Raw genomic sequence first — 23,471 nt, forward strand, 5'->3', positions numbered from 1 at the left:
CTGTAGCACACAACACACGCCGTCACGCGCTGTGCACACGCAAAGGCCCCGTGGGGCTGAAACAATCACACCAGACAACTCTGCATTCACAACGGGCTCACTGCAGCCGCTGTGAATGCAAAATAACAAGGCAAGCACATCTATCAACACAGATTTAGAGCAATCATTGAATACACATCATTGCTCTCTTTACCATGCATGAAATATCTATAGTAACATTAGTAGTAGCATTAGTAAATGCATCAAAACACAAAGCTAATATGTCACGACATGAATGGTGTTCAGCAGCTATTTACATCTGATGTTGTAAGGTTATATTAGAGTGAGTCATCTGGTTGGACACAGCCATTTATTATGTGCTTGCATGATGTTACAAGTTGTTTATTATGTATACAAAGCTATATAAGGTGAATTTTCAACTCATTTGACCAAGCTGTGAGAGAGCTGGGCCTCTGTGTTGTTGACTCTAATTGTACAGTGTATTGAGGTGTGGAGAGGAAGTATGGGGGGGAGGGGGCACTCAGAAACTGCAGGTGTTTTTTATCCATTTCCTGCTCTCGTGCTTTTCTGTGTGGCGCAGAGCATGACTGCAGTCCAAACACGAAACAGCTCCTCCATAACAACCCAGAGTCACGGCAAACACACCTGCAGACCTTGCCCGCGCAAACAGGGAGGTCTTCCAGCCAATGACACTGCGCGAGCCACAATGCGTGCAGTTCAACTGATGTGGTGGATAGGGGAGAGTCCCTTCACGTCCCCACTGTGTTCGCAAACAAACCAGTGGAAACACAGTGTACGGTTACCTTATTTAACAGTGCTCAAGGTAACGCATATATCCACCAGTTAAAAATGGATTTGTTCTTGAAGAACGTTTTTGTATTTTACAACTTGTGCATTTCAAGGCTCATTGATTTAGTAGATTTTTTACGTTCTCTAAGTCTCTTGTATGTCAATTAGAATTATGTCAGATTTTATTGTACAAGGTTTTAATATTTTTCATAAAGGCACCGCTGCCAATTAATCTCCTCCAGCTGCGAGTAGCAGAGTAAACCTAGCAGTTTAAACATTGGCCTGTCTTACTGTAGCCAAGGGCTGCATAAACTCCCATCAGCCACATCCAGCAGGCTGAACTAGCTGGGACTGTGAATTAAAGTGTATTTTGATGAAAAAAGGAAGATTCAGAGTCTGGCGAGCTGCCAGAGAAGCACTTCCATCCTACGTTTCTCACATTCGACCTCCATTCGGGACCTTACACCCCACCACCCCGACAGAGACACACATTTTCATTGACACTACACAACCTCTGAGAGAACCAAGGACACGCTGTCCGACAAACCTCAGCCACGCAGTTGGGGAGAAAAGATGAAGGCACCACAGCATTTCCATTCTGGTGATTACATTAGCACACTTGGATAATCGAGCATACACAGGACACTCCTGTCAATCTGAAATAATATCATTCTACACATTTTCATTTATTCTCTCAGATGCCCACACAGCTACACCACATTATACTGTGATATGTCATTCACTAATGATGAGTTTGGGTAAATAAAGACAAACAAAATACAGAGATCATATATTATTGGTCTAGATGGCACATGAGATATTTCTCTTTATGGTCACATTTAGATATCAAAATCTTGCTCTGTGGTATGATTTTTCAAAACCATGCAGTGGACAGCACTGCCATGGAAGACTTCACGCCCCACTGATGAATGCCTTTAGGATCAAAAGTCAGTGCTTTTGTCCTTGTGTGCTATTTTAACTAGTTAGTTAAAAAAAGAGAATGTGAGTTTAGTTTAGTTCTGTGCTGCAGGCTTCTAAAACATCATATCCCAGATGAGCAGCTTCAACATTCTGCAACAGTGAGACTCCCATCATCCTCAGCGTGAAGTGTACGTCAACTGGGGACAGAATGCAGCTTTAGCTAGTTGGAATTGTAGCCTCTGAGCAACCATTCTTATCTATTTCCAGATGTTCCTAAGGCAACAGTCCAGGCTGTTTCCCATTCCATTTTCTGTCAGACTGATAAACAGCAACTCCTGGAGGCTGCATGACTTTAATGGTGTTGATGGACCCGAGGTGAGAAGCACAGCGTCTTTCACTTTGTCATTTCCCCACACCAGCTCAGAAGTGGAAACTAGGTGAGATGAGCAAACCTGGGCCATTTGCCAAAAGCTTTTGCTGTTTCATGAGGTTATGGTTTTCTGTTCCTCCTGACAAGATGGATATATGAATTTGTTCTCTAGAGTTTCACAGAGCCTTTGGTTAGACTGAAAAATGGCTCCAGTTCAAACTGATGGGTGTGATGACCCTCAGAAATGACAGCAGACAGCCTTGTTTTTTTCTGAAACTGAAAAATGCTTTACACTAAAGGACCCACTACCAAACAAATCCAGAGAAGGCATGTGAAACATAAAATATAATTGCTTGCAGGAACCTATCAGTGTAAAGAATTACTCACACATACAGAATTCAACTCAAAAATGGTCTAATATCTACACTTCAGCCTCAGTAGCCATTGCATGTGACTATTCTGATTCGAGATCAGTATTTTGGGGAAGAGTACACTTAGGCTGAATTCAATACAAGAAATACAATGAAATATAAGAAATACAATGAAAATGCTTTAAAGTGGATATGGATGTGAAATCAACACTCCCAATACTCATTATATGATGTGTGGTCAGTATGAAGCTACTTTATACTGAGTAATGACAATGTTTTAGTTTTTAACGTATTTGTTGATTTGAAATTTTTCATTCATTTATTGTCCTTTATTTGTATTCTTATTGCCATGTTGTATTTTGATGTTTCATTTTAATTTCTTTGGGTCTCCACAGACAGCAGATTTCTGTCAGGGAGAAATGACATTGGCACACAGTGCTACTCGCCCAAGACTATCGGTGAAAGCCCATCAGGGAAAACATACCACTGAGACGCACTTCACCGAGACAAAGCGTCGCAGCCAATACCAGGAAATGCATCAGCCAAGAAACATAACATAAGATAACACATGTGCTGCACCCTGAGAACACAGGACAGGTTTGCAAGGATTTTTTCATACCTATCCAGCGTCATCCTTTATGTGAATATTATGTTTGTCTGAATCCCTTACTTCTGCACTTTAAAAAGGAGTAATGTCTTTATTGCTTTGTAAAAAAAAATCTCTCAGTTGGATCTATTGCTGTTTCCAGTGCAAAACATGACTTACAGAGGCGTGGGGCTCTTCCCAGGCTAGCGAGGTCAGCATAACCCTGTTCAGTTATTCTTGGCATCTTCTATGGTATGCCCAACTTGTAAACAGATGAGCAAAAAAAAAAAAGAATATATCAGAGCTGGAGCTCTGATTTGAACTGAGTGGGCAAGCACTCCAATTAATGCCTTAAAATAGAGAAGCCAGAAGGCTCTCTGTGACCATACAGGTTACCATACTGTTCATTTTTCCTTTTTGAAACATACAATAAGGAGCTCCATACAGGTATGCTTGCACTGATTTGTAAATGAATGTATAAATGAATGTATATTCATTCACACAGGCTATGGCTGATATGGTTTATGGTTCTGATATGGTTTTATTGTGTATGTCACATAAATATTTAAATAAAAAAAAAAAAAAAAAAAACAGAACTTGTCTAATTAAAAAAAATCCAGATGAGACAGCCATGTATGCCCCAATGACCTTCTCCAGAGGAATTGGCAACTTCATACTGAGATATGCGTAATGCTGGAAGTAGACTGTACCATAGGGGATCTTTGGTCGAGAAAAGCCAACAGCTTTGCTAATGACAAAGATGTTTCAGCTACTCTTGTAAACAAATAAAACAAGGATTTTCTTCTAAATGGGTAGTACACATTAAAATTATGCAGAGACCGCTGTTAGGGTTATAGCGTCACTTCATTAAAATGTGCTACTACCTATACTCTAAAAGGTGTCCATTATAAAAACCCTCAGTTTTTTAATAGCCATTAATACAAACTCATCTAATTCTTTTGTGGTTTCATGTTGTATGACAACAATCACACAAACTCCACCTCTCCTCTCTGTGGGAATTTTAGGAATTTATAATTGCTAATCATAGTGTGAACTGGTTCTTGGAAGCTTAAATAAACACAGACACCAAAGTCTTTGGTAAACACTAGATATAGCATAGTCTTTGTGAGCTACATTGGTTTGTATGTTACTGTGTGGAATTTTAATGAATTTCCATTTTAGCAGTCTGATAACTTCCTACTAAAATATAAGGAAGGGAACAACATACATTTTACATTTTCACTGACATTCACCATGACAGTGAAGACTTGCCATCAGTCAAGTATTTACATTTACATTTATTTATTTAGCAGACACTTTTATCCAAAGCAACGTACAAAAGTGCATACAGTAAGTATAGTGACAGTACGTGGAAAGGATGTGTACAGTTCCACAATGAGACAGTAGTTCTCAGCTGAGAGCAAAGTCTGTTTGAGGACGCAGTACTGGCTACTTTATACAACTACAGGGTATAGGGGAACTAACAAGATCCAAATTCAAAACAGTGCGATGAGAGTATGCATCAATATAACACACATGCAAGCAGTGCTACTGTACTCCATATCTGTCTCTCTACTTTGTGTCCTTCAGAGGGTATGGTCAATCAGATGCAAGAAACTCATTCAAGTCTGAGAAAGGAACCACTTAGAAATAGTCAACACTCTCATGGATTTCTATTAAACAATACATTGTGCTCTACTAAAATCACTTAATGCCTAACCTTAGTGGAAGAAAGCGTACTGTCACCAGAGATTAAAAAGGCTGCATGCCTTGGTAAATAAGAGCCTGAGGCATATTTATCATGTCTGATAGCAGGGCAGCATCTCAAATGAGGAATGCAGCAGAAGCACAGATCAGGCAGACTTACAAAACAAAGGAATAAACTGGGACTGTCTGGAACAGGTGGTAAGAAAACTACCATCCAGTACAGTCAATCATAGGTTGTGGTAGATCCAACAGGGAAGAAGAAGGCTCTGAACCACCTAGGCAGGAGTTGCAAGGATGTTCCTGGGGACAGCAGGCAGCTATGTCTTGAGACAAAGCTTGGTATGGTAATTTTATAGATAACCTCTAATCCACTAGTTTAGGGGGTTTAAGAAGAAGACTGGATCTGATGAATAACAGATTACCTTCTTGTGGTGTGTAACTATGGTGACTGGATGTAAGCACTGTTATCATCACATTTCTCAGCATTTAACTGCATTTTTCTTCAATGTTCTTATCTTGACTTGTTTGAAAAATGATAATTTATTTTGCAAAACCACACATTTCTGTATGGATATGCAACATGTTTTAAGGAAAATGTGATCTTAGAGTAGAGGGAAAAAGTGAAAACAGAAAGCAATATGCATTGTCATGCAAGAGCAATCCTCAAAATACAGAACTGAAAATGTTCTCTTTAGGTTCAGGTCAGTCATTTCGTCCACTTTTGTTGCATGTTAAAATTAGCCAGGCCTTTCTTGCATTTGGTCAACAATGGTCAAGAATTTTTTTTAATGCAATGCCGTCAAAATCTCTTATTGCACAACCACAATGATATCAAATGACAAATGATCATACATGGTCAGGCTCTCTGATACTGGAAACCTCATGTCAACCCAAATGGTATTCTTCTGTAGAACACCAGTTAGGCTTGAAACAACTCCAAGCTCTGAGGGGTTTTTCCAGCCTTTTTCTTTTCAGTAGAGGACATCTGCATGATCAAAACATGGATTACAAAGGTATTAAAACAATGGCATGTATGAGTTTGAAAACTCAAGACAATAAACTGAACACTCTCAGTTTCTATTCTTGTTTGTATTATTGTAGTATGAAAAAAGTTTGCAATGGTATATTTGTACTACCTTGCATCCCTACTTCTAGTGTCTTTAGCGTGACATGGTCATGGATTGAGGCCACCATACGGTTAACACTGGAAACTCAAGGCCTCTAAATTGGAGAACTAACTTCACCAAAGACCGTCTCAAGTCTATGCATAAGTCTATAAGTCTATGTACTTCTAAATTCTCTCCTGGCCCATTTTTTTTTTCATTTGTTCAACAGTACATGAATGGTTTAATAAGCTATTGCATCTGATGTGTTCCTATATACCAAAACAAATGATCCTTCAGAGCAGCATAGAAATATGGATATGAATCCACATGCTCTGCCTATAAATGAGAGATATTCATCATTAATTTGCTTTCACATACACATGATCAAAAACACAAACCATAATGCTAGTCTAGACAAGATTACAATGTTATGTAAGAATTGGTGCATTTTAAGGACAAACTGACATAAAAATTCTAGAAGAGAAACACCTGAAAAGTGGTGCTAGTTTCTCATTTCCCACCTGTACTACCTGCTCAGTATTAGCACAGCTGAACAAACAATTAGCTGGTAGGACCAGGAGGGTAGTGGCCCAAATGTTCCTAACGGCCAAATTTACATAACCCCACCCCTTCTGGGTTGGGTCTCTGTACAATCAAGTTTTTATTTTCCAGCAATGCCACCCTTTGTTCAGTAACATCTGAGACTGTAAGAGAGGTTGAATACAAAGTGATTGTGTGTCTGTTTTGTGTGTTTCTCTGTGTGTGTGTGCGTGTGTGTGTGTGTGTGTGTGTGTGTGTGTGTGTGTGTGTGTGTATGTGTGTGTGTGTTTCTGCGCAGTGACTGTGCAGCTGTACTTTACAATGCATTTATTGAAATTAACACACAAGAGTTTGACAGTGAAACGTTTCAGAGCAGAACACAGCATGTCACCTCTGCACCTGTCAGTGAGGGGATTTTGGCTGGACTCCTCTCACAAATGGATGTAGCAGGAGAGCAATGCTCTGGAGGTGCATCTGAGGCTCCCTCTAAGAATTCCAGTCAGAGATGCTGCTGGAAAGCTGACCTCAGATCATTATATCTAGAAGTATCCAGTTGTAATCAATAGTGTGTCGCATGACTCCTCACGTTCCAGGAAAGGAGGACTTTGCAGTAGGAGAAGATGCATGATTGAAGATGCATGATTGTATGTCACTCTGCACAGGCTGATAAGTCACATCTTTTTACAAAATGCTATATATATTATATTTGGTTTCCAGATTAAATATTTAACACAATATTTAACGTTTCAAATAGCTAAAAGAGTAGGGAAATGCTATATCTGTATTGGAAGTATGGTAATCACATTTACATCCTGTCTCAAATATCAATCAAATATCTGAAGATTGAAAATTATAAAAAACACATTGTTATCCTTTTTGGGCATGAAGAGGATAAAAATGAAGGTCATTGGGTCATTGGGCTGGTCCATACCACTATGAATCATTGATCAACTTTACCTGAAGCTTCTCAAGTGAGAATGAATGCCCCAATTCCAGACATAAGCAACCATCTAAATGGTAAGGAAATACTCCAAATATTCTATCACAAAAAAGGAAACTCTGAAATGGAAAACAGATGAGAGCTTTAGTGATGTAGCAACAGTGATGTGTCTGGCAACAGTGGCTGCAAAATAAAGTCATCTACGAGGTCATCCCCAGAGACATCAAAGCCAAGAATATATAAGCCAGATTGCATTTTCTGTGGAAAGGCTAAGTACCTTAAGCCAACAACACGAAGCGAAAAGCTTATTAAAGCCACACAACGAAGAGGTGATCAGAGATTAAGAGAGTGTGCATGCAGAAAGGGGGATGAAAAGATTCTAGTCTTCACTCTGAGAGACACAGTAGCTGCAGAGGCCCATCACCATGTCTCTCCCTATAAGAATTACTACAATAGACAAGGTAGCAGATGAAGATGATTCAGACGCCTGTGAGCATGAACATGATATAGATGCTCCAGAATTGTATAGAATCACTAACATGGAGACACATGCAGACCTTTTCCACACTGGCAGACTTTTATGATGCTACCTTGGTAGGCAAACTGGAATCTCTAATGCAGTCAAAAGGAAATCAAGTCCTGAAGGAATCAATTAAAAAGCTCCCCCATGGGAAGATAACAAGACTCCATATTATCTCTGATTACAATGGGACACTGGTGGTTCCGCAAAATGTCACACTGCAAAATATTTTCTTGGAAAAAGTCTACAGATACCTGAGAGAATGAACAGACAATTCTGCAAACTTCAGCTTTATCATGGATCAAGCATCATCACTTAATCAGTCTATCATACAGCTATACTTGAAATAAACTCTGGCTTTATCGTCCATCTAATATACACAAGAATCATTCACAGTAACAGATCTCCTCATATGATTTCTCTCAGTTTCATTTCTCTCAATGTTGATGGAAAATGGCAATATGTATCTACATCTATTCTCATTTTGTACCACAACAAAAGCTACAATATGAAACAAGAACTCAGTGCTCGACTTAGCCAGTATCATCAACTTACATTCAAGAATAAGAACACAAACAGGTAAAACTATCCAAAACATTCACTCAAATTCTCTCATCCATGGTCATTTTTGCACACATTTCCATTATTGCACATGCCATTTTATGGTTCTCTTTAAAGTTCTTAGAGAATGTATTTGTATGCTGCTACCATTTTAGTTTCCCTAACTGTTAAAACAGTGCTAAAAACTTGCTTGTAGCTTGACATATGACAAAGGAGCCAAAATAAATACCAAGGGAGCATTTCTTAGCAATCAAAATACCTTTCATTTTGCAAAAGGTTGTAAACCTACTAAATGGGACAATATCAAACATAACAACCAACAGAGGTGTTTGTGCTTTAGATAATGTATTTATTATCTAGGATACTGTGAATGATATTCAGATGAGTCATTATGAAAATGGCATCTTTATTCTTGTTTGTATTATTACAGTATGAAAAAAAGTTTGCAATGGTATATTTGTACTACCTTGCATCCCTACTTCTAGTGTCTTTAGCGTGACATGGTCATGGATTGAGACCACCATACGGTTAACACTGGAAACTCAAGGCCTCTAAATTGGAGAACTAACTTCACCAAAGACCGTCTCGAGTCTATGCATAAGTCTATAAGTCTATGTACTTCGTTAAACAGAGATAAAAAGATATGACTTGCAACAAACACCCAGTTAACCTTTAAATCAAAGGCCACAAAAACATCGGTTAAGCCCACCCTTACCTCCTCATGTGGTTTACAATATCAGTTCCGAAGCAACGTGAATGTTAAAATAGAACTTACTGGTACTAAACATCTTCACATTCTAAGAAAACGCACAGACCTTTATGAAGAAAATCATACACAGAGAACTTTATTTACAAGTCGGATGAATGCCCAAAATGACTCCTGACAACTGAGTTTGGTTTTGAGTCAGCAGCAGTCCATTAACAGTGAATTCATATCCTATGGTCTGTTCTTCTTCTGACACATTTTCACCAACTCTTCTCTCAAAAAATGAAAGACACAGACATACTTGCTTTATTTTCACAATAAAACTAAGTTCTTTAGGTTAAAAAACAGGTCTTGTGCTAGTTTATGGAATCCTGTTTGCTTGTCTGAGAAGAAGTGAATACATTCAAAGAGCTGTTCATAGTTGATCACTGTAACTTAGTGTTCTTTTATTGTAAACATTCACATTTAGTCTACTAAGGACAGCATGCGAATTCAGTGCTGAAGATAAAATCACACTTTATATTGACTTCCTGGACTAGATGGATTTGCGATTATTGTAAAACCATTATAAAGAGCATGAACTACACATATGAGGTCAGTCAAATTGAATGCCAACTAATCTCAGGGTTGTCTGCATACACAACGAATTACCTAGCAAGGTGGGTGTTGGTAATTGCATGCCAAAATAAAATCTCTGTGCCTCAGCTAACAAATTCGGTAACAGCTTATGAGAGATTGAAAGGCCATCAAGAGAAGTTGGGCATTTCAATCTCTTCCCTGATTTAACTTTTCAGAGACCTCTGGATTGCCTGTCTTCCACCTGTCTGATGGACAAAACTCAAGATGAAATTTCTCTTAATAAAACCATTAGGAATCTCCAGGGGCTGCTGCGGTCCTGTCTGTAGGGCACTGAACTCTATCACAGCAGCTTGCATCACCTTCCTACCCTCCCACAGCAATGTGCCACACTGATCTTCATCCTGAAGGAATCAGATGAAATTTATTTTTCATTTTTTTTCATTTTTTTTTTCATTATTTTTCATTTTTACCAATACTATCAGAATACACAGCGGCCTGCATTTTTGTGTCTCTTTGACATCTACTTCATCAGAAAGCAAAGGGAAAAGTGTTCATTTGTGATCGGTCACATGGGTAATTTGTCCTTCCACCTCAGCAAGAGTAATATCTGAGTGGACAGCTCTGTATTTTCACTGGATCTGGAATTGCGTAACTAGGAGGTCCCACAGCCATCTTTCGCCTGGGGCTTATAGTAAATGCAGGTGTCATCTATCTATGTTTATACAGGTGACATCAGTTTATGTCATAAGAAGGTTAAATAAACCCTTTGCTACAGCCACAGCGTGTATGTTTAAGTTCCCAAGATATCTGAACATGTACACAGGGCTCAGAATAATTCAAGCCGCATAGCAAGGTTGATGTTAAGCAGACAGCTGCTTGAGACATTTGAGTTTATTGCACATGTTCAACAAGCTTTTCTTAACACATTTTCAACCTTTAACACATGTACTAACAGACGAACAATATAATGGTGAACTGAAACCTGTTTCAATTTAATTTATGAACATAATCTTTACCTCGCCTTGAAAAGAACCAGATCTACTTAGAGTTGTGAATGGCGGAGTCAAACATGCCCAAAAAATTTAACATCACAAGGCAAAATCCACAGGATTCACACTTAACTAATACTTTAATACCACTAAAATCTACATTTAACTGCTTACAGGCAGTTAAGGCAAAATATATACCTACGTACTGCAAAAGACATCCAGATAAGACCCGACAACATGAAGACTAATCGTGGTTCAGTCTACCCCCTTCATGGAAAGTAGAAAGACAATTCTCCAGAAGGGATTACTAAAGATTACAGAACATACATAGCACAATATACGAATGTGGAATAGTCTAAGTGGCTGACTTGGAGACTTTGAGACACTCTTATAACGAGAAACCATTTATTTCCTTTAAGAAACTCTGAAACACAGTATCATGGCAAGCTCTCCAAACAAATTAAGACTGATTGTAATTTTGGACATGCAGCAGAATGTTACACACACTACATGTTTGTGTGAGAAAACCACTGCAATCAGGCAGATCAGAGCTTCATTCTGCAGACTCGATGAGAGAGTCTGTAGATTGGCAAATCAGAACTGCAACCTCTATCCGGCCAATTTGATCCACAAACGCTTCAAATAATGCACAATAATGAGAGTGAAAAAAAAACCTCCAAATAAAGCACAGAGTACACACATAATGAGCTATAATCAGCCTTTTATCGTTTTAGTCAAACAGTTCAACAATAAAGTAAAAGAATCATCTCTTGCCTTTTTTCCCAATTTTGAATGGATTTTCTTATTCATACGGAACTGCCTTGACAGTTTGACAAACAGGGAACATTATCAGTAATCACAACTCTTTGTCTCACTTCCTTCTCTTCACACCTCCCTTTCAGCTTGTATGAAAAGTACCTGGATGGAACACGGTGTGTATTTTAGCTGTTTGTGAGGTAGACTGAGATAGTTTTCCAGTAAGGAGAAGAGAAGATTTATGAGAAGACAGCATGGGGATAGGGGCATTCCCTGCTTGTGAAGGTTTATGGGCTGTCAGGCAGTGAGGGGGCAGACACACCAGAGCAGAGCTGGCCTTTCATCATCATCACCAACACACGGTACATGTTGATATCACAGGAAAATGAGGCAAAACCCTGTGTGGCACAACACCACGGCTTCACCTGCCTCAATGTTACAAAATGGCCCAGGTCTCTGATCAACTGAGAAATGCTCTTGTGACAAAATGGTCCCCATATAGATAAGCCCTGATATGTTTTGGGGACGTAACAAGTCAGTGTTGTTGTGCAGACTTAAGTTCCTGGTTACACTAAGAACAATAATGATAATTATAATTCAGGACAATATGTATCTTCTGTTTGCTAGTAGTCATACCAGAACATTTTCCAACACACTTGTCAATAAACTTTCAAGTACTAATCCTGCTTATGACTGCTGCATTTTTTTTAATAGCACTGATTGAATAGACAAATGTTGTTGTTGAAAAGAGGTATAATAACTGCTCTGCCATTTGATCCCAATAATAGGCATTGTTATCATTCAAGGCCTATTGTATATGTATCGCAGTGTTATGACCAGCTCCTCTCACTATAACTTGCTTGATTTCACATTACATATATTTTCAATAAGTTACTGTTAGCATTACCATTCTACATGTAGTCTTAATGTCATATCTTTCATTATTCTGAAGTTTCTAAATCATAAAAGAGCCCTGAGAATAATATAAAAATTCTCTAATCCTTTCTCTTTCACACACAAGTGTACATACACATTTCTTGCATAAATTTTGACTTTTTTGTTTCATTTGTCAAGAATGAGAAGAATATCCTCTGGAACACGTTTGTCAAGTACACAGCAAGTGAGTGGCGACAGTAAATCCTGGAACATCCAAGTGGCTTTTTCATTAAGTAATCCTTTTCATATGAAACAAATTGGTTATCAGCTGGTGCAGGCTCTCATAAATGTGCATGTCACCATCAGTCTTTGGGATACAACGTTTTTATCAGACCTAATCTCAGGAGTGGCTTTTATTATGATGTGCCACTCCAATATTTCAGTATGTATGTGTCATGGATCTCCTGAGTAATAAGGAATTAGAAGACCTCTCCATTGTCCTTCAAGCTAACAAAATGGATGGAAATAGGATCTGGTGTGTGCCTTTGTAAGACTTCTAGCACCATCCTATCCACAGAAAGGGAACCTTTCATGTCCTTTGATAAGGTCAGATTTTATGTGCATTTTGATATTTGGAAACAATCATTTAACTTGCTTTGGTAAGGTCACAGATGATGAATGTTCCAATATGTGTTTATAATTCAAACTGCCACAGTAAAAGTAGAGTAGTCAACTTTTGCTTGTAAGTGTTAAATAAAGGAATATAAATGAACTGTGGGCCAATTTGTCAGTGCAGCCCAGCACAGGATCTGTATATACAGTGCACATGTGCTTGATGGCTAAGCAAATGACAGTGACTATTTTAATGTTTGTTGGGGACTTTTAAAAAGCTTGTTATTTTCCTAGAAAGCGCAGTAGAGATAGCCTTCTCTTTTAGCTATTTCCCTACCCATTCAAAGTCAACAGAAGACTTTACTCTTACAGAAGACATGCAAATAAGTCCAGCATACTGGAATTCCCAGTAACACAGGCAAAACAGCTAAATGAGCTGATAGGTAGAGGAGGGAGGATCCACAAGGAGGGAAGGTTCAGGGTGATGCAGGGAGAATTCTGGTTAGGATATTCTGAGAATTCTGAATAGGATATCGGTAACTGTGTTTAAATAAGTTCAAAATGGCTTTGCAAGTACCACATTCAGAAACAGCATTGCTTCTTAACAAAATATTGCACACTTGAACATGTAAATAGCGTGTCAGCATGGGTTTTCCAACTCAACAGATAGCAAGCCTGAATGGTTACAATAACCATTACAGTTACAATAATAACATACATGGGTTACAGTGTGACAGCATCTTTGATCTTCACAATCACCCTAGAATAATTATCAGATTTTGGTGTTTGTTATTCGATAGTATATCTCTTATCTTTTCCTATCACACACACACACACACATATATATATATATATATATATATATTTTTTTTTTTTTTTATTTTATTATTTTTTTTTTCCCATTACAAATGGGAAAAATATAATATATTATATTATATTATTATATTATATTATATTAATATTGTCAGAATTTTAGGTTTCTCTTGAGAAATTAATCTTGATTGGACTACCTTTTATACAAAGGTATGAAAAATTCTAATGGAACAAATTCAACCAATAGCTCAGGCTAAAAAGGAGAACCAGAAAGATATTTTAATGTCTAGTTTCACCCTGCAGATTATGACATCATCTGGGTGAGTCTTCAGCTATCAGAACAACTTGACAAATGGCTCTGCAGTCAACACTGATCAAAATGTTCATCCATAATGGTAGGCCACCTCAAGGCCCAATTGTCTATTAATCATTAACAATATCCCGTTGCATTGAAAGAAGGAAAGATAACATGTGACACATGTGAACCTACTTTTATTAAGAATAATCAATCCAGCAAACAGGGTCAGTGCTATGACCTTTTACATTGTAAAGTACGGGGCACTCAGGCTGTATCATCTCCAGCTACCAGGACATAAGCATTAAACATAACTCAATGACTCCATGACTCAATGACTGCATAACTCCAGCCCATTAACACTAAGTCCTCTCTATGATTACATCAGACACTACGGCTAATCAGTACCAGCAACAGTATTTCTGGCACTGTGGTGAGGTGGTTAAGGACTTGTAATCTAAAGTTTGTAGGTTCTGCACCTAAATGGGGCTGCTACCATTGTCCACTTGAGAAAGGAACTTAAGTTCCTTCCCTTTGGTAAGGATCCACCTGTACAAATGGGTAATGTGCAAAATGTGAGTTGTGTGAGTCACTGTGGGTAAGTGCACTTGGTAAGCACATAAATAATGCAATGGTGTTAAGTCCAGCCAGTCAAAGTATGCAGTGATTCTAATTTCACTTGCATATTGTACATGGGGGATACATCTAGATTTACCAGGCGATCTTCCTAGCTGGTTGTTGTTGTTGTTTTTTTTTTTTTCTCAGCATAAATTCATTTTTTGTTGAGCTCCCATCATATTTGTACAGGTTGATTACAGTAGTTGGCTGAAGACCCTGCTGTGTTTTGTTAATTATTGTTGTTCCCAGTTATTTTAGTCCTCTGCAAACTTGTAGCATCAACTTTGGCAAAAGATAGGATATCAATCACTGCTTCATCACACCAGTCAGTATAATCCTCAAAGCAATGCCTTTCTACCAGAGGAGTCTCGAAATAAATCACTCTTATACTCACACTATCTATAGCACTTAACTATCACACAAATTATCATCTGGGTTTCCATGCTTGGCCACTTCCTTCCTGTTAATGTGAGTACAATGTGTTCAGGATGGTCAGATAGAGGCTATTCTGCTCTAGACGTAAGGAATCATATCTCAGCATGCTCAGACCTAGTCTGGGATCTGTCTTAGCCCAGAAAAATGCCAGGTGATATTTTAAGTGCTCTTTGGTGTACATGATGTTTTCTTCATATAGTATTAGTCATAAAACAGCTTATAGTCTGCTTTCTAGAAGTTGAAAATGGCTAATTTTCTCCAGAAGTCTTCCTCTTCACAGTAAAAAGGGATGTTTCTTACTCAGAAGATCTGTTTTGCTACTACTAATGTGTTACTCTTTGCTTTGTCATGTTTTGTGGACTCATCTTTCCAGTCAACATGGTCTTTTCAAAGTGCCTAGGTTGTCTTTTTATTTCCTAGATCACCTTTAGCTAGCAATAAAAAGAAAATCTTATAATCAAAATTCTCTCTTTTCTTGAGTGATTGGTAGAATACGAAAAATTGTCCTGAACTTCTTTCTCATCCAGAATGCTCATTCCATGCTAGCACCTGCTGAACTGTCCTCTTCAAAACCCAACAGAAAGGGCCCTAAAATGTGTCAGATTCAGCAAATTACATGTGATCCCATTCAAGGCCCCCTGACGTCATTGGTCTGGTGAGATTAGACACTCATTCGCAAGACAGAGATAAAACTATTCCATTAAACTCCCAGCCACTTCTAGACAGATTACACACTCCCCCCTTACTGCTCTGCGTATGTGTGTGTGTGTGTGTGTGTGTGTGTGTGTTTGTGTGTGTGTGTGTGTGTGCGCGCGTGTGCGTGAGACCACCTCCATCTGTTTCCGAGCCAATGTTGCAACACACTTCTTTGACTGATTCCCTTACAATGAAGACTTACAGACAGCCACCTTTACATAGACCAAACCACATTGTCGCTACTGTTGTTCAGACATTTTGTAACCCATGTTTACATATTTAAACTAGACCCTCTGAGGTTAAGTAACTTTCTCAGTAAAGAGTACACCAGCAGGGTCCCATCTGTTATTCAAACCCCAAGAGTTCAAGTGCAATGTTGTCTAAAGGATGCAGAGTAGTCTCAGAACATTAAAGCATTTATCAGTTTCTTCAGCCCATCTGAGGTAAATAGATAAGAAGACACTGCATGCACAATGACTGCTTGACACGAGGATCACGTAGGCTGGCATCACACAGGAAGGGTTCTGAAATGTAGTGGCGTTTCTTCTGTGTAGTTCACTCAGCAACTTACTTCAATAGGGAGAGTCACCAACGCATTTTTATGTTATTGTGTTTGGCAGGGAGAAGCACGTATGGAGGCTGAGGCCAAGATGGTGGGTGTGTTTTTCTCTGGTTGCAGCTGCCTTTTCTCACTAATCCCTCTGTGTACTACCATATTCTCGCCCGCGCACACACACACGCGCGCACACACACACACACACTCATGCACCATTTGTAAAATCCCTGTGCTTGTGTGCACTCAGCCACACATACTTTCTGAAAGAGAGAAAGAGGCACACATGCACACCATTTATTTGTAGTACAGGTGGAGCAAGACATATAGATTCATTAACAATAAGAAAGGCAGGAATGTCACCCTCATACTAAACAACATTGAAGATTTAATGAAGTTTGCTCTAAATTACACTTTAGGTGTTATGAACATTAATATAGTCATTTGGATCTCCCAGGCAGTTTAGAACATACAAAATGTTTCAAATTATTAAGAAAGTAAATAAGAAGTTGTCTGTCTAACTGCCGTATTTATTGTGGGGTATTATTATACTGTACCACAGCCTTGTAATGGTTTTTCATCCAATCAGAATTTATCTGGCCTACCTGTTCATCAGTCCATCAGTATGTATCCTGTCCATTTTTCCAGTTTGAGAGTGTACCGTTCACTAGAGGAAAATCCCCTTTAACAGTAAGGCTCATTTTCACTCATGTATCTCAAATAAACATCTCGGTTTTGATGTCACATGACTCTGTAACACAGAGACTCCAAGTCTGCAACAAAAAAGGAACTTGATCATTTTGGTCTTTTGTCCTGGTATGTCATACCATACCCGAATGTGTACTCAGCAAAACATACATATGAATATAAATGGACAAAAGCATGAACAGAGATAGACTGCAAGATATTTTAAACAGTTAAAAGATTGAATGAATGAAAATGAACACAAGGAGCTTGACCTTTTCCAAATATGACTATTTCCACATTGTGTGACTGCTCTTTTGGATCACAATGTTCTGTGGCAGTCAATCTCATCCTCTCCCTCCTGCCAAATTGTGGATATTACTGCTGAACAAAACAGCATACAGCAGTTTGTTTTTGACGTTATCCACACTATGCTGTTCCATAAAACTTGGGCCAAAGCAGAAAAAGTGTGATAATACCTTCCAAGCCAGGATTCAGAGACACTATACTCAAATAAACCACTCTTTTTTTATTTGCTATAAACAAAATAACTGGAAATTTTCACTGCCGTGTAGGCTTTTATGAAGGTGACTGTATGACTTGTTTTGGACAGTATCAGTTTCTGTATCAAAAATGTTATTTTGTAATGAGAAAGCTTTCATCTGATTTGAATCAATTCCTCTATGTTCAAGTGAACTTGTCTTCCAACATCCATAAGGTTTTAAAAAAACAGCTTAAAGCTTAAAATCAAAATCATGAGATAACAATCAGTGGAATCTAATTTTGGTTGGGGTGAACACATCGATGTGATGTCATGAGAATTTTTTGAGGGATAAAAATACACTGGAAGAATTCCACCCACACTTCACTCATTTTCATATCATGGGACTTGTGACACTCGTTTTTCCTGTAGATGCCATGCAGGGGAAGCTGAGGTTTTGCAACGACACCCTGATGCGCAGAAAGGCACGATATTCAGATAGAAGCCCCAAAGAGACTCGGAAATAAACAATGACAATGAATGAATGTTGTAGCTCTCTAGTTATGAGAAGAGTGGCATATGCTGTAACGTCTCAGTTTTTCACCAGAACATAAAAGGTACCAATCTTGCGTGAAACAGACCATTAAGGGCCTGATTACTCTGGGTTTCTCTGCTTGTATGAGTATTTGCATTTACAGATTCTACCATTTCAAAAATAAAAACTTATAACTTCAAAAAAAAAAAAAGATAAATATCAGCCACAGTCTGAGAAACGATACTACAGCTGCACATCGTACATATACATGACACAGGTACCATGAAACATACAGTGCTGAGCTCCATTGCAAAACAAAATCGTAAAGGACAAACAACTTATTCTCCTCTTATAAGTCACTACAGACTATCAACAGGGAGAGATTAGTTTATCTTAGCTCAGGCTGACACTGTCTTTACTCCCAGCTGGATTGTCTAGAGTCTCAGCAAAAAGAGAAAATCAGAATCTTTACAAATGGAGTGGAACAAGGAAAGGGGGTATGTGTGTGCCTGGTGTCTGCTAGAGCAGGAACTGGGAGGCGTTCACGACTGCCAGTGACCTTCCAGGGCAAGCCTTCCCAAAGCCCCTTGCAAAACAACACTGATCCTGCCGGCTGACAGAGCAACTGGGCCTGCTGTCATACAGCTCTGGAAAATTGGTGTTTTCCCTTTCCCCTCACATGCACCATCCCCACTCTCCACAACCGAGAAACAGAGAAAACACACAAACAACAGCACAGAACAGAGAACAACAGAGAAGACAGGCAGCCATTGCTGCACAGATATGATCTGTCTGGAATGCGGCTATGGATTATGCAAACAGACATATTTGTGAGATGATGTGAGGTATCACGGCAGAGGGGGAGGTGCTGACGACTAACAGTGACCTTAGGTGTTCAGCTTGGTGATTCCATTGCCTTTCAGGGTTGTGTCTAGGTAGCGTGTGCTAAAAAAAGGCACCCTGAAATTTTAGAAAAGACCTTGCTTTAACCGCAGTGGGGAAAAGACAGCAAAAAATGATCCTGAAGATTAATTTTGTTGTATCATCTTTATCATTAACAAAACACTGCGTAAGTTCTTCTGTTGGAGGGAAGCCACTCTGAGCTGAAACCATAAGGGAGGGAAGAGATCAGCACCAGCTAAACGACGGGAAGCAGTGGGGTCTTAGAGTGGGAAATGCCTGGGTCATTCACCACTTCCAACCTGCAGTTTTATTACATTTGGCAGAAAAACAAAGCAAAGCTGATATGAAGTGCATAAGATAGTTGTTATTATTTTTTTTGTTGTAAAAAATTAAAGAGTCATTTTCTGTGATGGAAAAAAAAAACTATTGATAGATTTTGTTCCCCAGAGCATTATTGAACAAATCATCCATACTTTTCTCTGCTTTTTCTTAGTGAATGACTAATGGATGTTGCAAAACCAACCCAGCTGCTGTGCATATAATAACTAAGCTGGACAGGTAACTCAGTGACACATCCTAGTGAATGTTCTAGCTTTTGAGACAGGAGGATCCATTAGGGTAGTCTTGTGGAACATGGGTAAAACTGCTATGGTGAGAGAATGCTCTTATTCAAGCACAGGAGTGTGATGCACCAGACATATGTTGGATTAGTCAGTTGTTTTTGTGTTCTCCCTGACTACACAGGAAAAGCACTCGACACAGACGGTCTGGCTGTTCCCTCTTACGTAACCCCACAATCTCCCAATCTCCGCTACCTCAAAACCAGAAAAGTACACTGAACCTCACAAAAGATCCATGGTAGTTCTGCCATAGCCTGTGTATACACAATGCAGACAGCTCCCAGAATGCTACTGTGCTGTGAGACAAAGTAAGACAGGATAAGGTCATTTTTAAAGAGGATGATTTTCTATCTTATGATTGAGTTTACACAATCAATATGCAAACTGAATTTATTCACTTTGAATACATGCAGGTTTTAGACAAGTCAGCATTATGTTCATATCAAAAGAGAGTGAGAGCGCCTTACTTAAACATACTAAGCACTTTTTTGTTACCAAGGAAAGCCTATTTGTTGCATGGACAGTCTAATTCTAAAGCCCTTGTGACTTCTACGACATATTTACTTTTACATAATCAAATCATAGTGCAAGAACATGCATGAAGAGCATTTTTGATTGTTATCAATGTGCTCTATAGTATCCTTGTGTGCTTCAAACACCGTGGTCCTGGAATGTTTAGGCCTACAAGTTGTTAAAATATCCCTCCACATTAAGAAGTCCAGAGTGTCAGATGACAGCAACATGGCAATGTAAATGGTACCCATTGTCCCTGTCTACCCATTTTAGAACTCACATAGTAGGAGGAATCTCAGACGGACTGATTAGGTTGTGTGCACAGATCCATCCATCGTTCTTCACTGATGGTAGCCATGTATGAATCAGCAGTGCAAATTGTGGAGACAGCATAAAGCCTAAATGCTGCTTAGAGGAGCTCCACTTACCAGAGAACTTGCCCAATATTCAATTAAGTAAGCAGAACATGACAACTGTACCATTTAGAAAGCTAAACAATACGTAATCCATTTTCCTGACAAGATTGTTTTCTACATCTGTGATTTTAACAAATCCATTTTATATGGTTGACAATGAAAGAACAAGAGACATGTATAGTTCTGATTTCACAGTAAAGCAGAGGGATTGCCTTATAGTAAGCATTATAGCCTTGTAGCCAGGAATGTGACAATGTCTCAGTATTCCACAGCAAAAGCTAAACAAGTGCCAGATGTATTTATGCTGAATGCTTTACACATGCCTTTCTCTGCCTTTGAAAAAAAAAAAAACACCCCTCCATTATCAGTGTTGTAAAGCTGTACGCGCAAGAAAGGTCACTCAAATATGATAGCAACCAATAAGACATAAACAGCATATATAAACAGGCCCCTCAACTTAGTTATTTCTCAACTTTTAAGATAAGGTTTGTAGTTTTCTGACAAAACACAACTCAACAGTAACATACATCACAACCTTTCCGTATTGATAGATGATGAGAATGATTAAAAGAGAGACATTATAAATAAAAACGCCTCTCTAATCTATTTCTTTCATTACAATTCTATCTGTAGATCGTTTTCTGTAGACTGGTGTGACTATATTATACAATGAAAATACACATTAATCTGCAGTTTGCTGCTTTAACCTAAACAGCCAAGTGTTTTGTATTAAAGCGTTTGTTATTCATATTACTGTTTACTGTCATAAGGTGTCACACAAAATAAAGCAAAAAAGTTCATATAGCTTCCATGGCAGCTAACAGTCAGCAGTTTAAGACAACGCTTGAACGCAACAGTTGAAGGCTTCCAGCCGCCGTGATGGCGTTATAACACAAATTTCTTTAAAGGCTTGATTGAAAGATAAATCCATTATTTCGCGGTGAAATAAAACGGTACACAATAAGCGCTCAACTGCAGGACAGCAGCGGGAATTATACGGCTTTCTTTATTAAAATTGTGTGACAGACGGCGGCTGCATGGTTCCAACGAAACCATAAAATCACAGGTGCGCACAGCTTCTTCCAGCACTAATTAAATGCAGCTTATTAGGGATTTAACAACTGACTTGAATGGTAAATTGTAAACATTTTCCTACGCCGGTTTCTAGCTATTCCCGATGCCAGATGTTAATTTCCATTGATGCTCAACAGCAAAACAAATCAGTACGTTACGGTGCAATAGCGCGCACATCCCACCACGGCATTGTGTATGTAACTAATAAACATCAGGCCGCAGTTAATACTGCGAAAAAGAAAGCAGCTTCTTGTAGAAGTTCAGGTTTCAAACTGCCAGTGAAGCCACATCAAAGTAAAGACCGTTAAAACACAAAAGTTTTTATGAAGGGAGATTACAGTTACGCGCGGCTGGGTGTAGCCAGTTCAACTGCAGAACACCTGTCAGCGCTGAAACAGACCAAGGCGTCTTATCGAATATAAATATCAGATTTCCAATGTCAGCTTGTAGTGTCTAGCGAGGCACATAACGAACTTGCGTATTATTCTCGACGATCAGTGTGTATATCTAAAAATAGAACCTCTGCAGCGATTCGAACACGTCAACTTTAATAATACTCAAGAATATCGCATCCCGTTTCAGAAAACAATCCTCTACTGGTCGCTGTTACATTCACCTAGCAAAAAGTTAATCGATTACTCACATATCGTCGTAGTTTCTTCTCTGGTGGCGACTTTCTAAGCCATCCTTGGCAGATAATTTCTCCTCCGCTCATTTTTTTCACCGTGTTGTGGTTTCTTTGAATCCAGTAGTGTAAATCTTTGCACGCTGGCCGCCCCTTAAATGCCTGGTCTCATTCAATTCATACTGATATGGAAAACGCAGAGCTGTCGGTGCCGGACACTCATCGGCGCAACCCGGTCTCCCATATATAGCAACGCAAGGACTCTGAACACTAAACGTTGTTTGCAATTTATTATCACCTACTGCACGGTAGTCAGTCCACCTCTGTGTACGACCTGATCCTGTCTGTTAAATGAATTGCCAAGAACGCCGGTTTCCCTCGTCCCGTTTCTACCTCGCTCCGCCGACTTGCTGTGATGTGGGAAGAAGGGTCTGAGCTGTTTGTTTCCCACTTCATACCACGCCCGCTGGGGGACTGACCCCGTATGGATGATCCCCCAACCGGAGTGTATCTTATTTGGTGGACAACTGAGTCAACGTGTAAAATAAGAATGACGTACAGTACCTTTGATTTAGCTTTAATTATTTGTAAATATTACTAAACCATGTTTGGAAGAACTAGCATACTACTGTAACTACCGATAAAAACAAATAAAAATGAAGATCCACGGACATCCTACACAAATCGCTTGAAACGGGCAGTTCCAGTCCGGAAGAAAGGCTTCATCAACAGTATCCTTCTGTACCGGTCGGACTATAGATAGAAAATGTCCAACTTCTATGACAGCCATGGACACACAAAGAAATGTCATAACAATTTAGGGTTGAACGTAAGTTTTTCTTTAGTTAAACATTAAGTCTAAAACGTGAGTTTATTTGCTTAAACCTTTAGAGGAAGGTTTGACAGCAAACATTATTTGGGCATTGAATCAACCTTTCAGATGCCGGACTGTAAGTCTAATTAAAAACAATGACATCATCAGTTGGCCGCAGCCTTGCAGAGACAGTATAATCAAGTCTGTATTTGTCAGCATACAATAACTGCCATCCCTCAGATGCATGGTTTACATGTGTACTGTGCTCGCATTATTCTGCAAACTCACTGAGATTACAAATGAGTAAAACATAAAAAAAGTGTACCACCCAGTGGATAGAGAGAAAAACTGCAACTCGTTCAAACTTAAGGTTGACCCTACCCGCTTGTTAACACCTTCAAAGAGTGCTCCACCAAAGTCCTTTATAATGAATCAGCCCACAGTAATTGGTGAAGGAGTAACTCATG

The 23,471-nt window shown here is 39.0% G+C and overlaps 1 protein-coding gene across 1 annotated transcript in view; it reads right to left on the reverse strand.

Moving 5' to 3' along the window:
• Window positions 1-22,577, reverse strand: part of gab2 (GRB2-associated binding protein 2) — a 40,866-nt gene extending 18,289 nt beyond the window's left edge. Inside the window, exon 1 of the mRNA XM_036537146.1 lies at window positions 22,209-22,577. Coding sequence (XP_036393039.1) covers window positions 22,209-22,280 — 72 coding nt within the window. The 5' untranslated portion in view covers window positions 22,281-22,577. The remainder of the gene's footprint in view (window positions 1-22,208) is intronic.
• Window positions 22,578-23,471: the final 894 nt, after the last annotated feature.

This window comes from Megalops cyprinoides, chromosome 9, assembly GCF_013368585.1.
Source record: "Megalops cyprinoides isolate fMegCyp1 chromosome 9, fMegCyp1.pri, whole genome shotgun sequence".
Lineage (NCBI taxonomy): Eukaryota > Metazoa > Chordata > Actinopteri > Elopiformes > Megalopidae > Megalops > Megalops cyprinoides.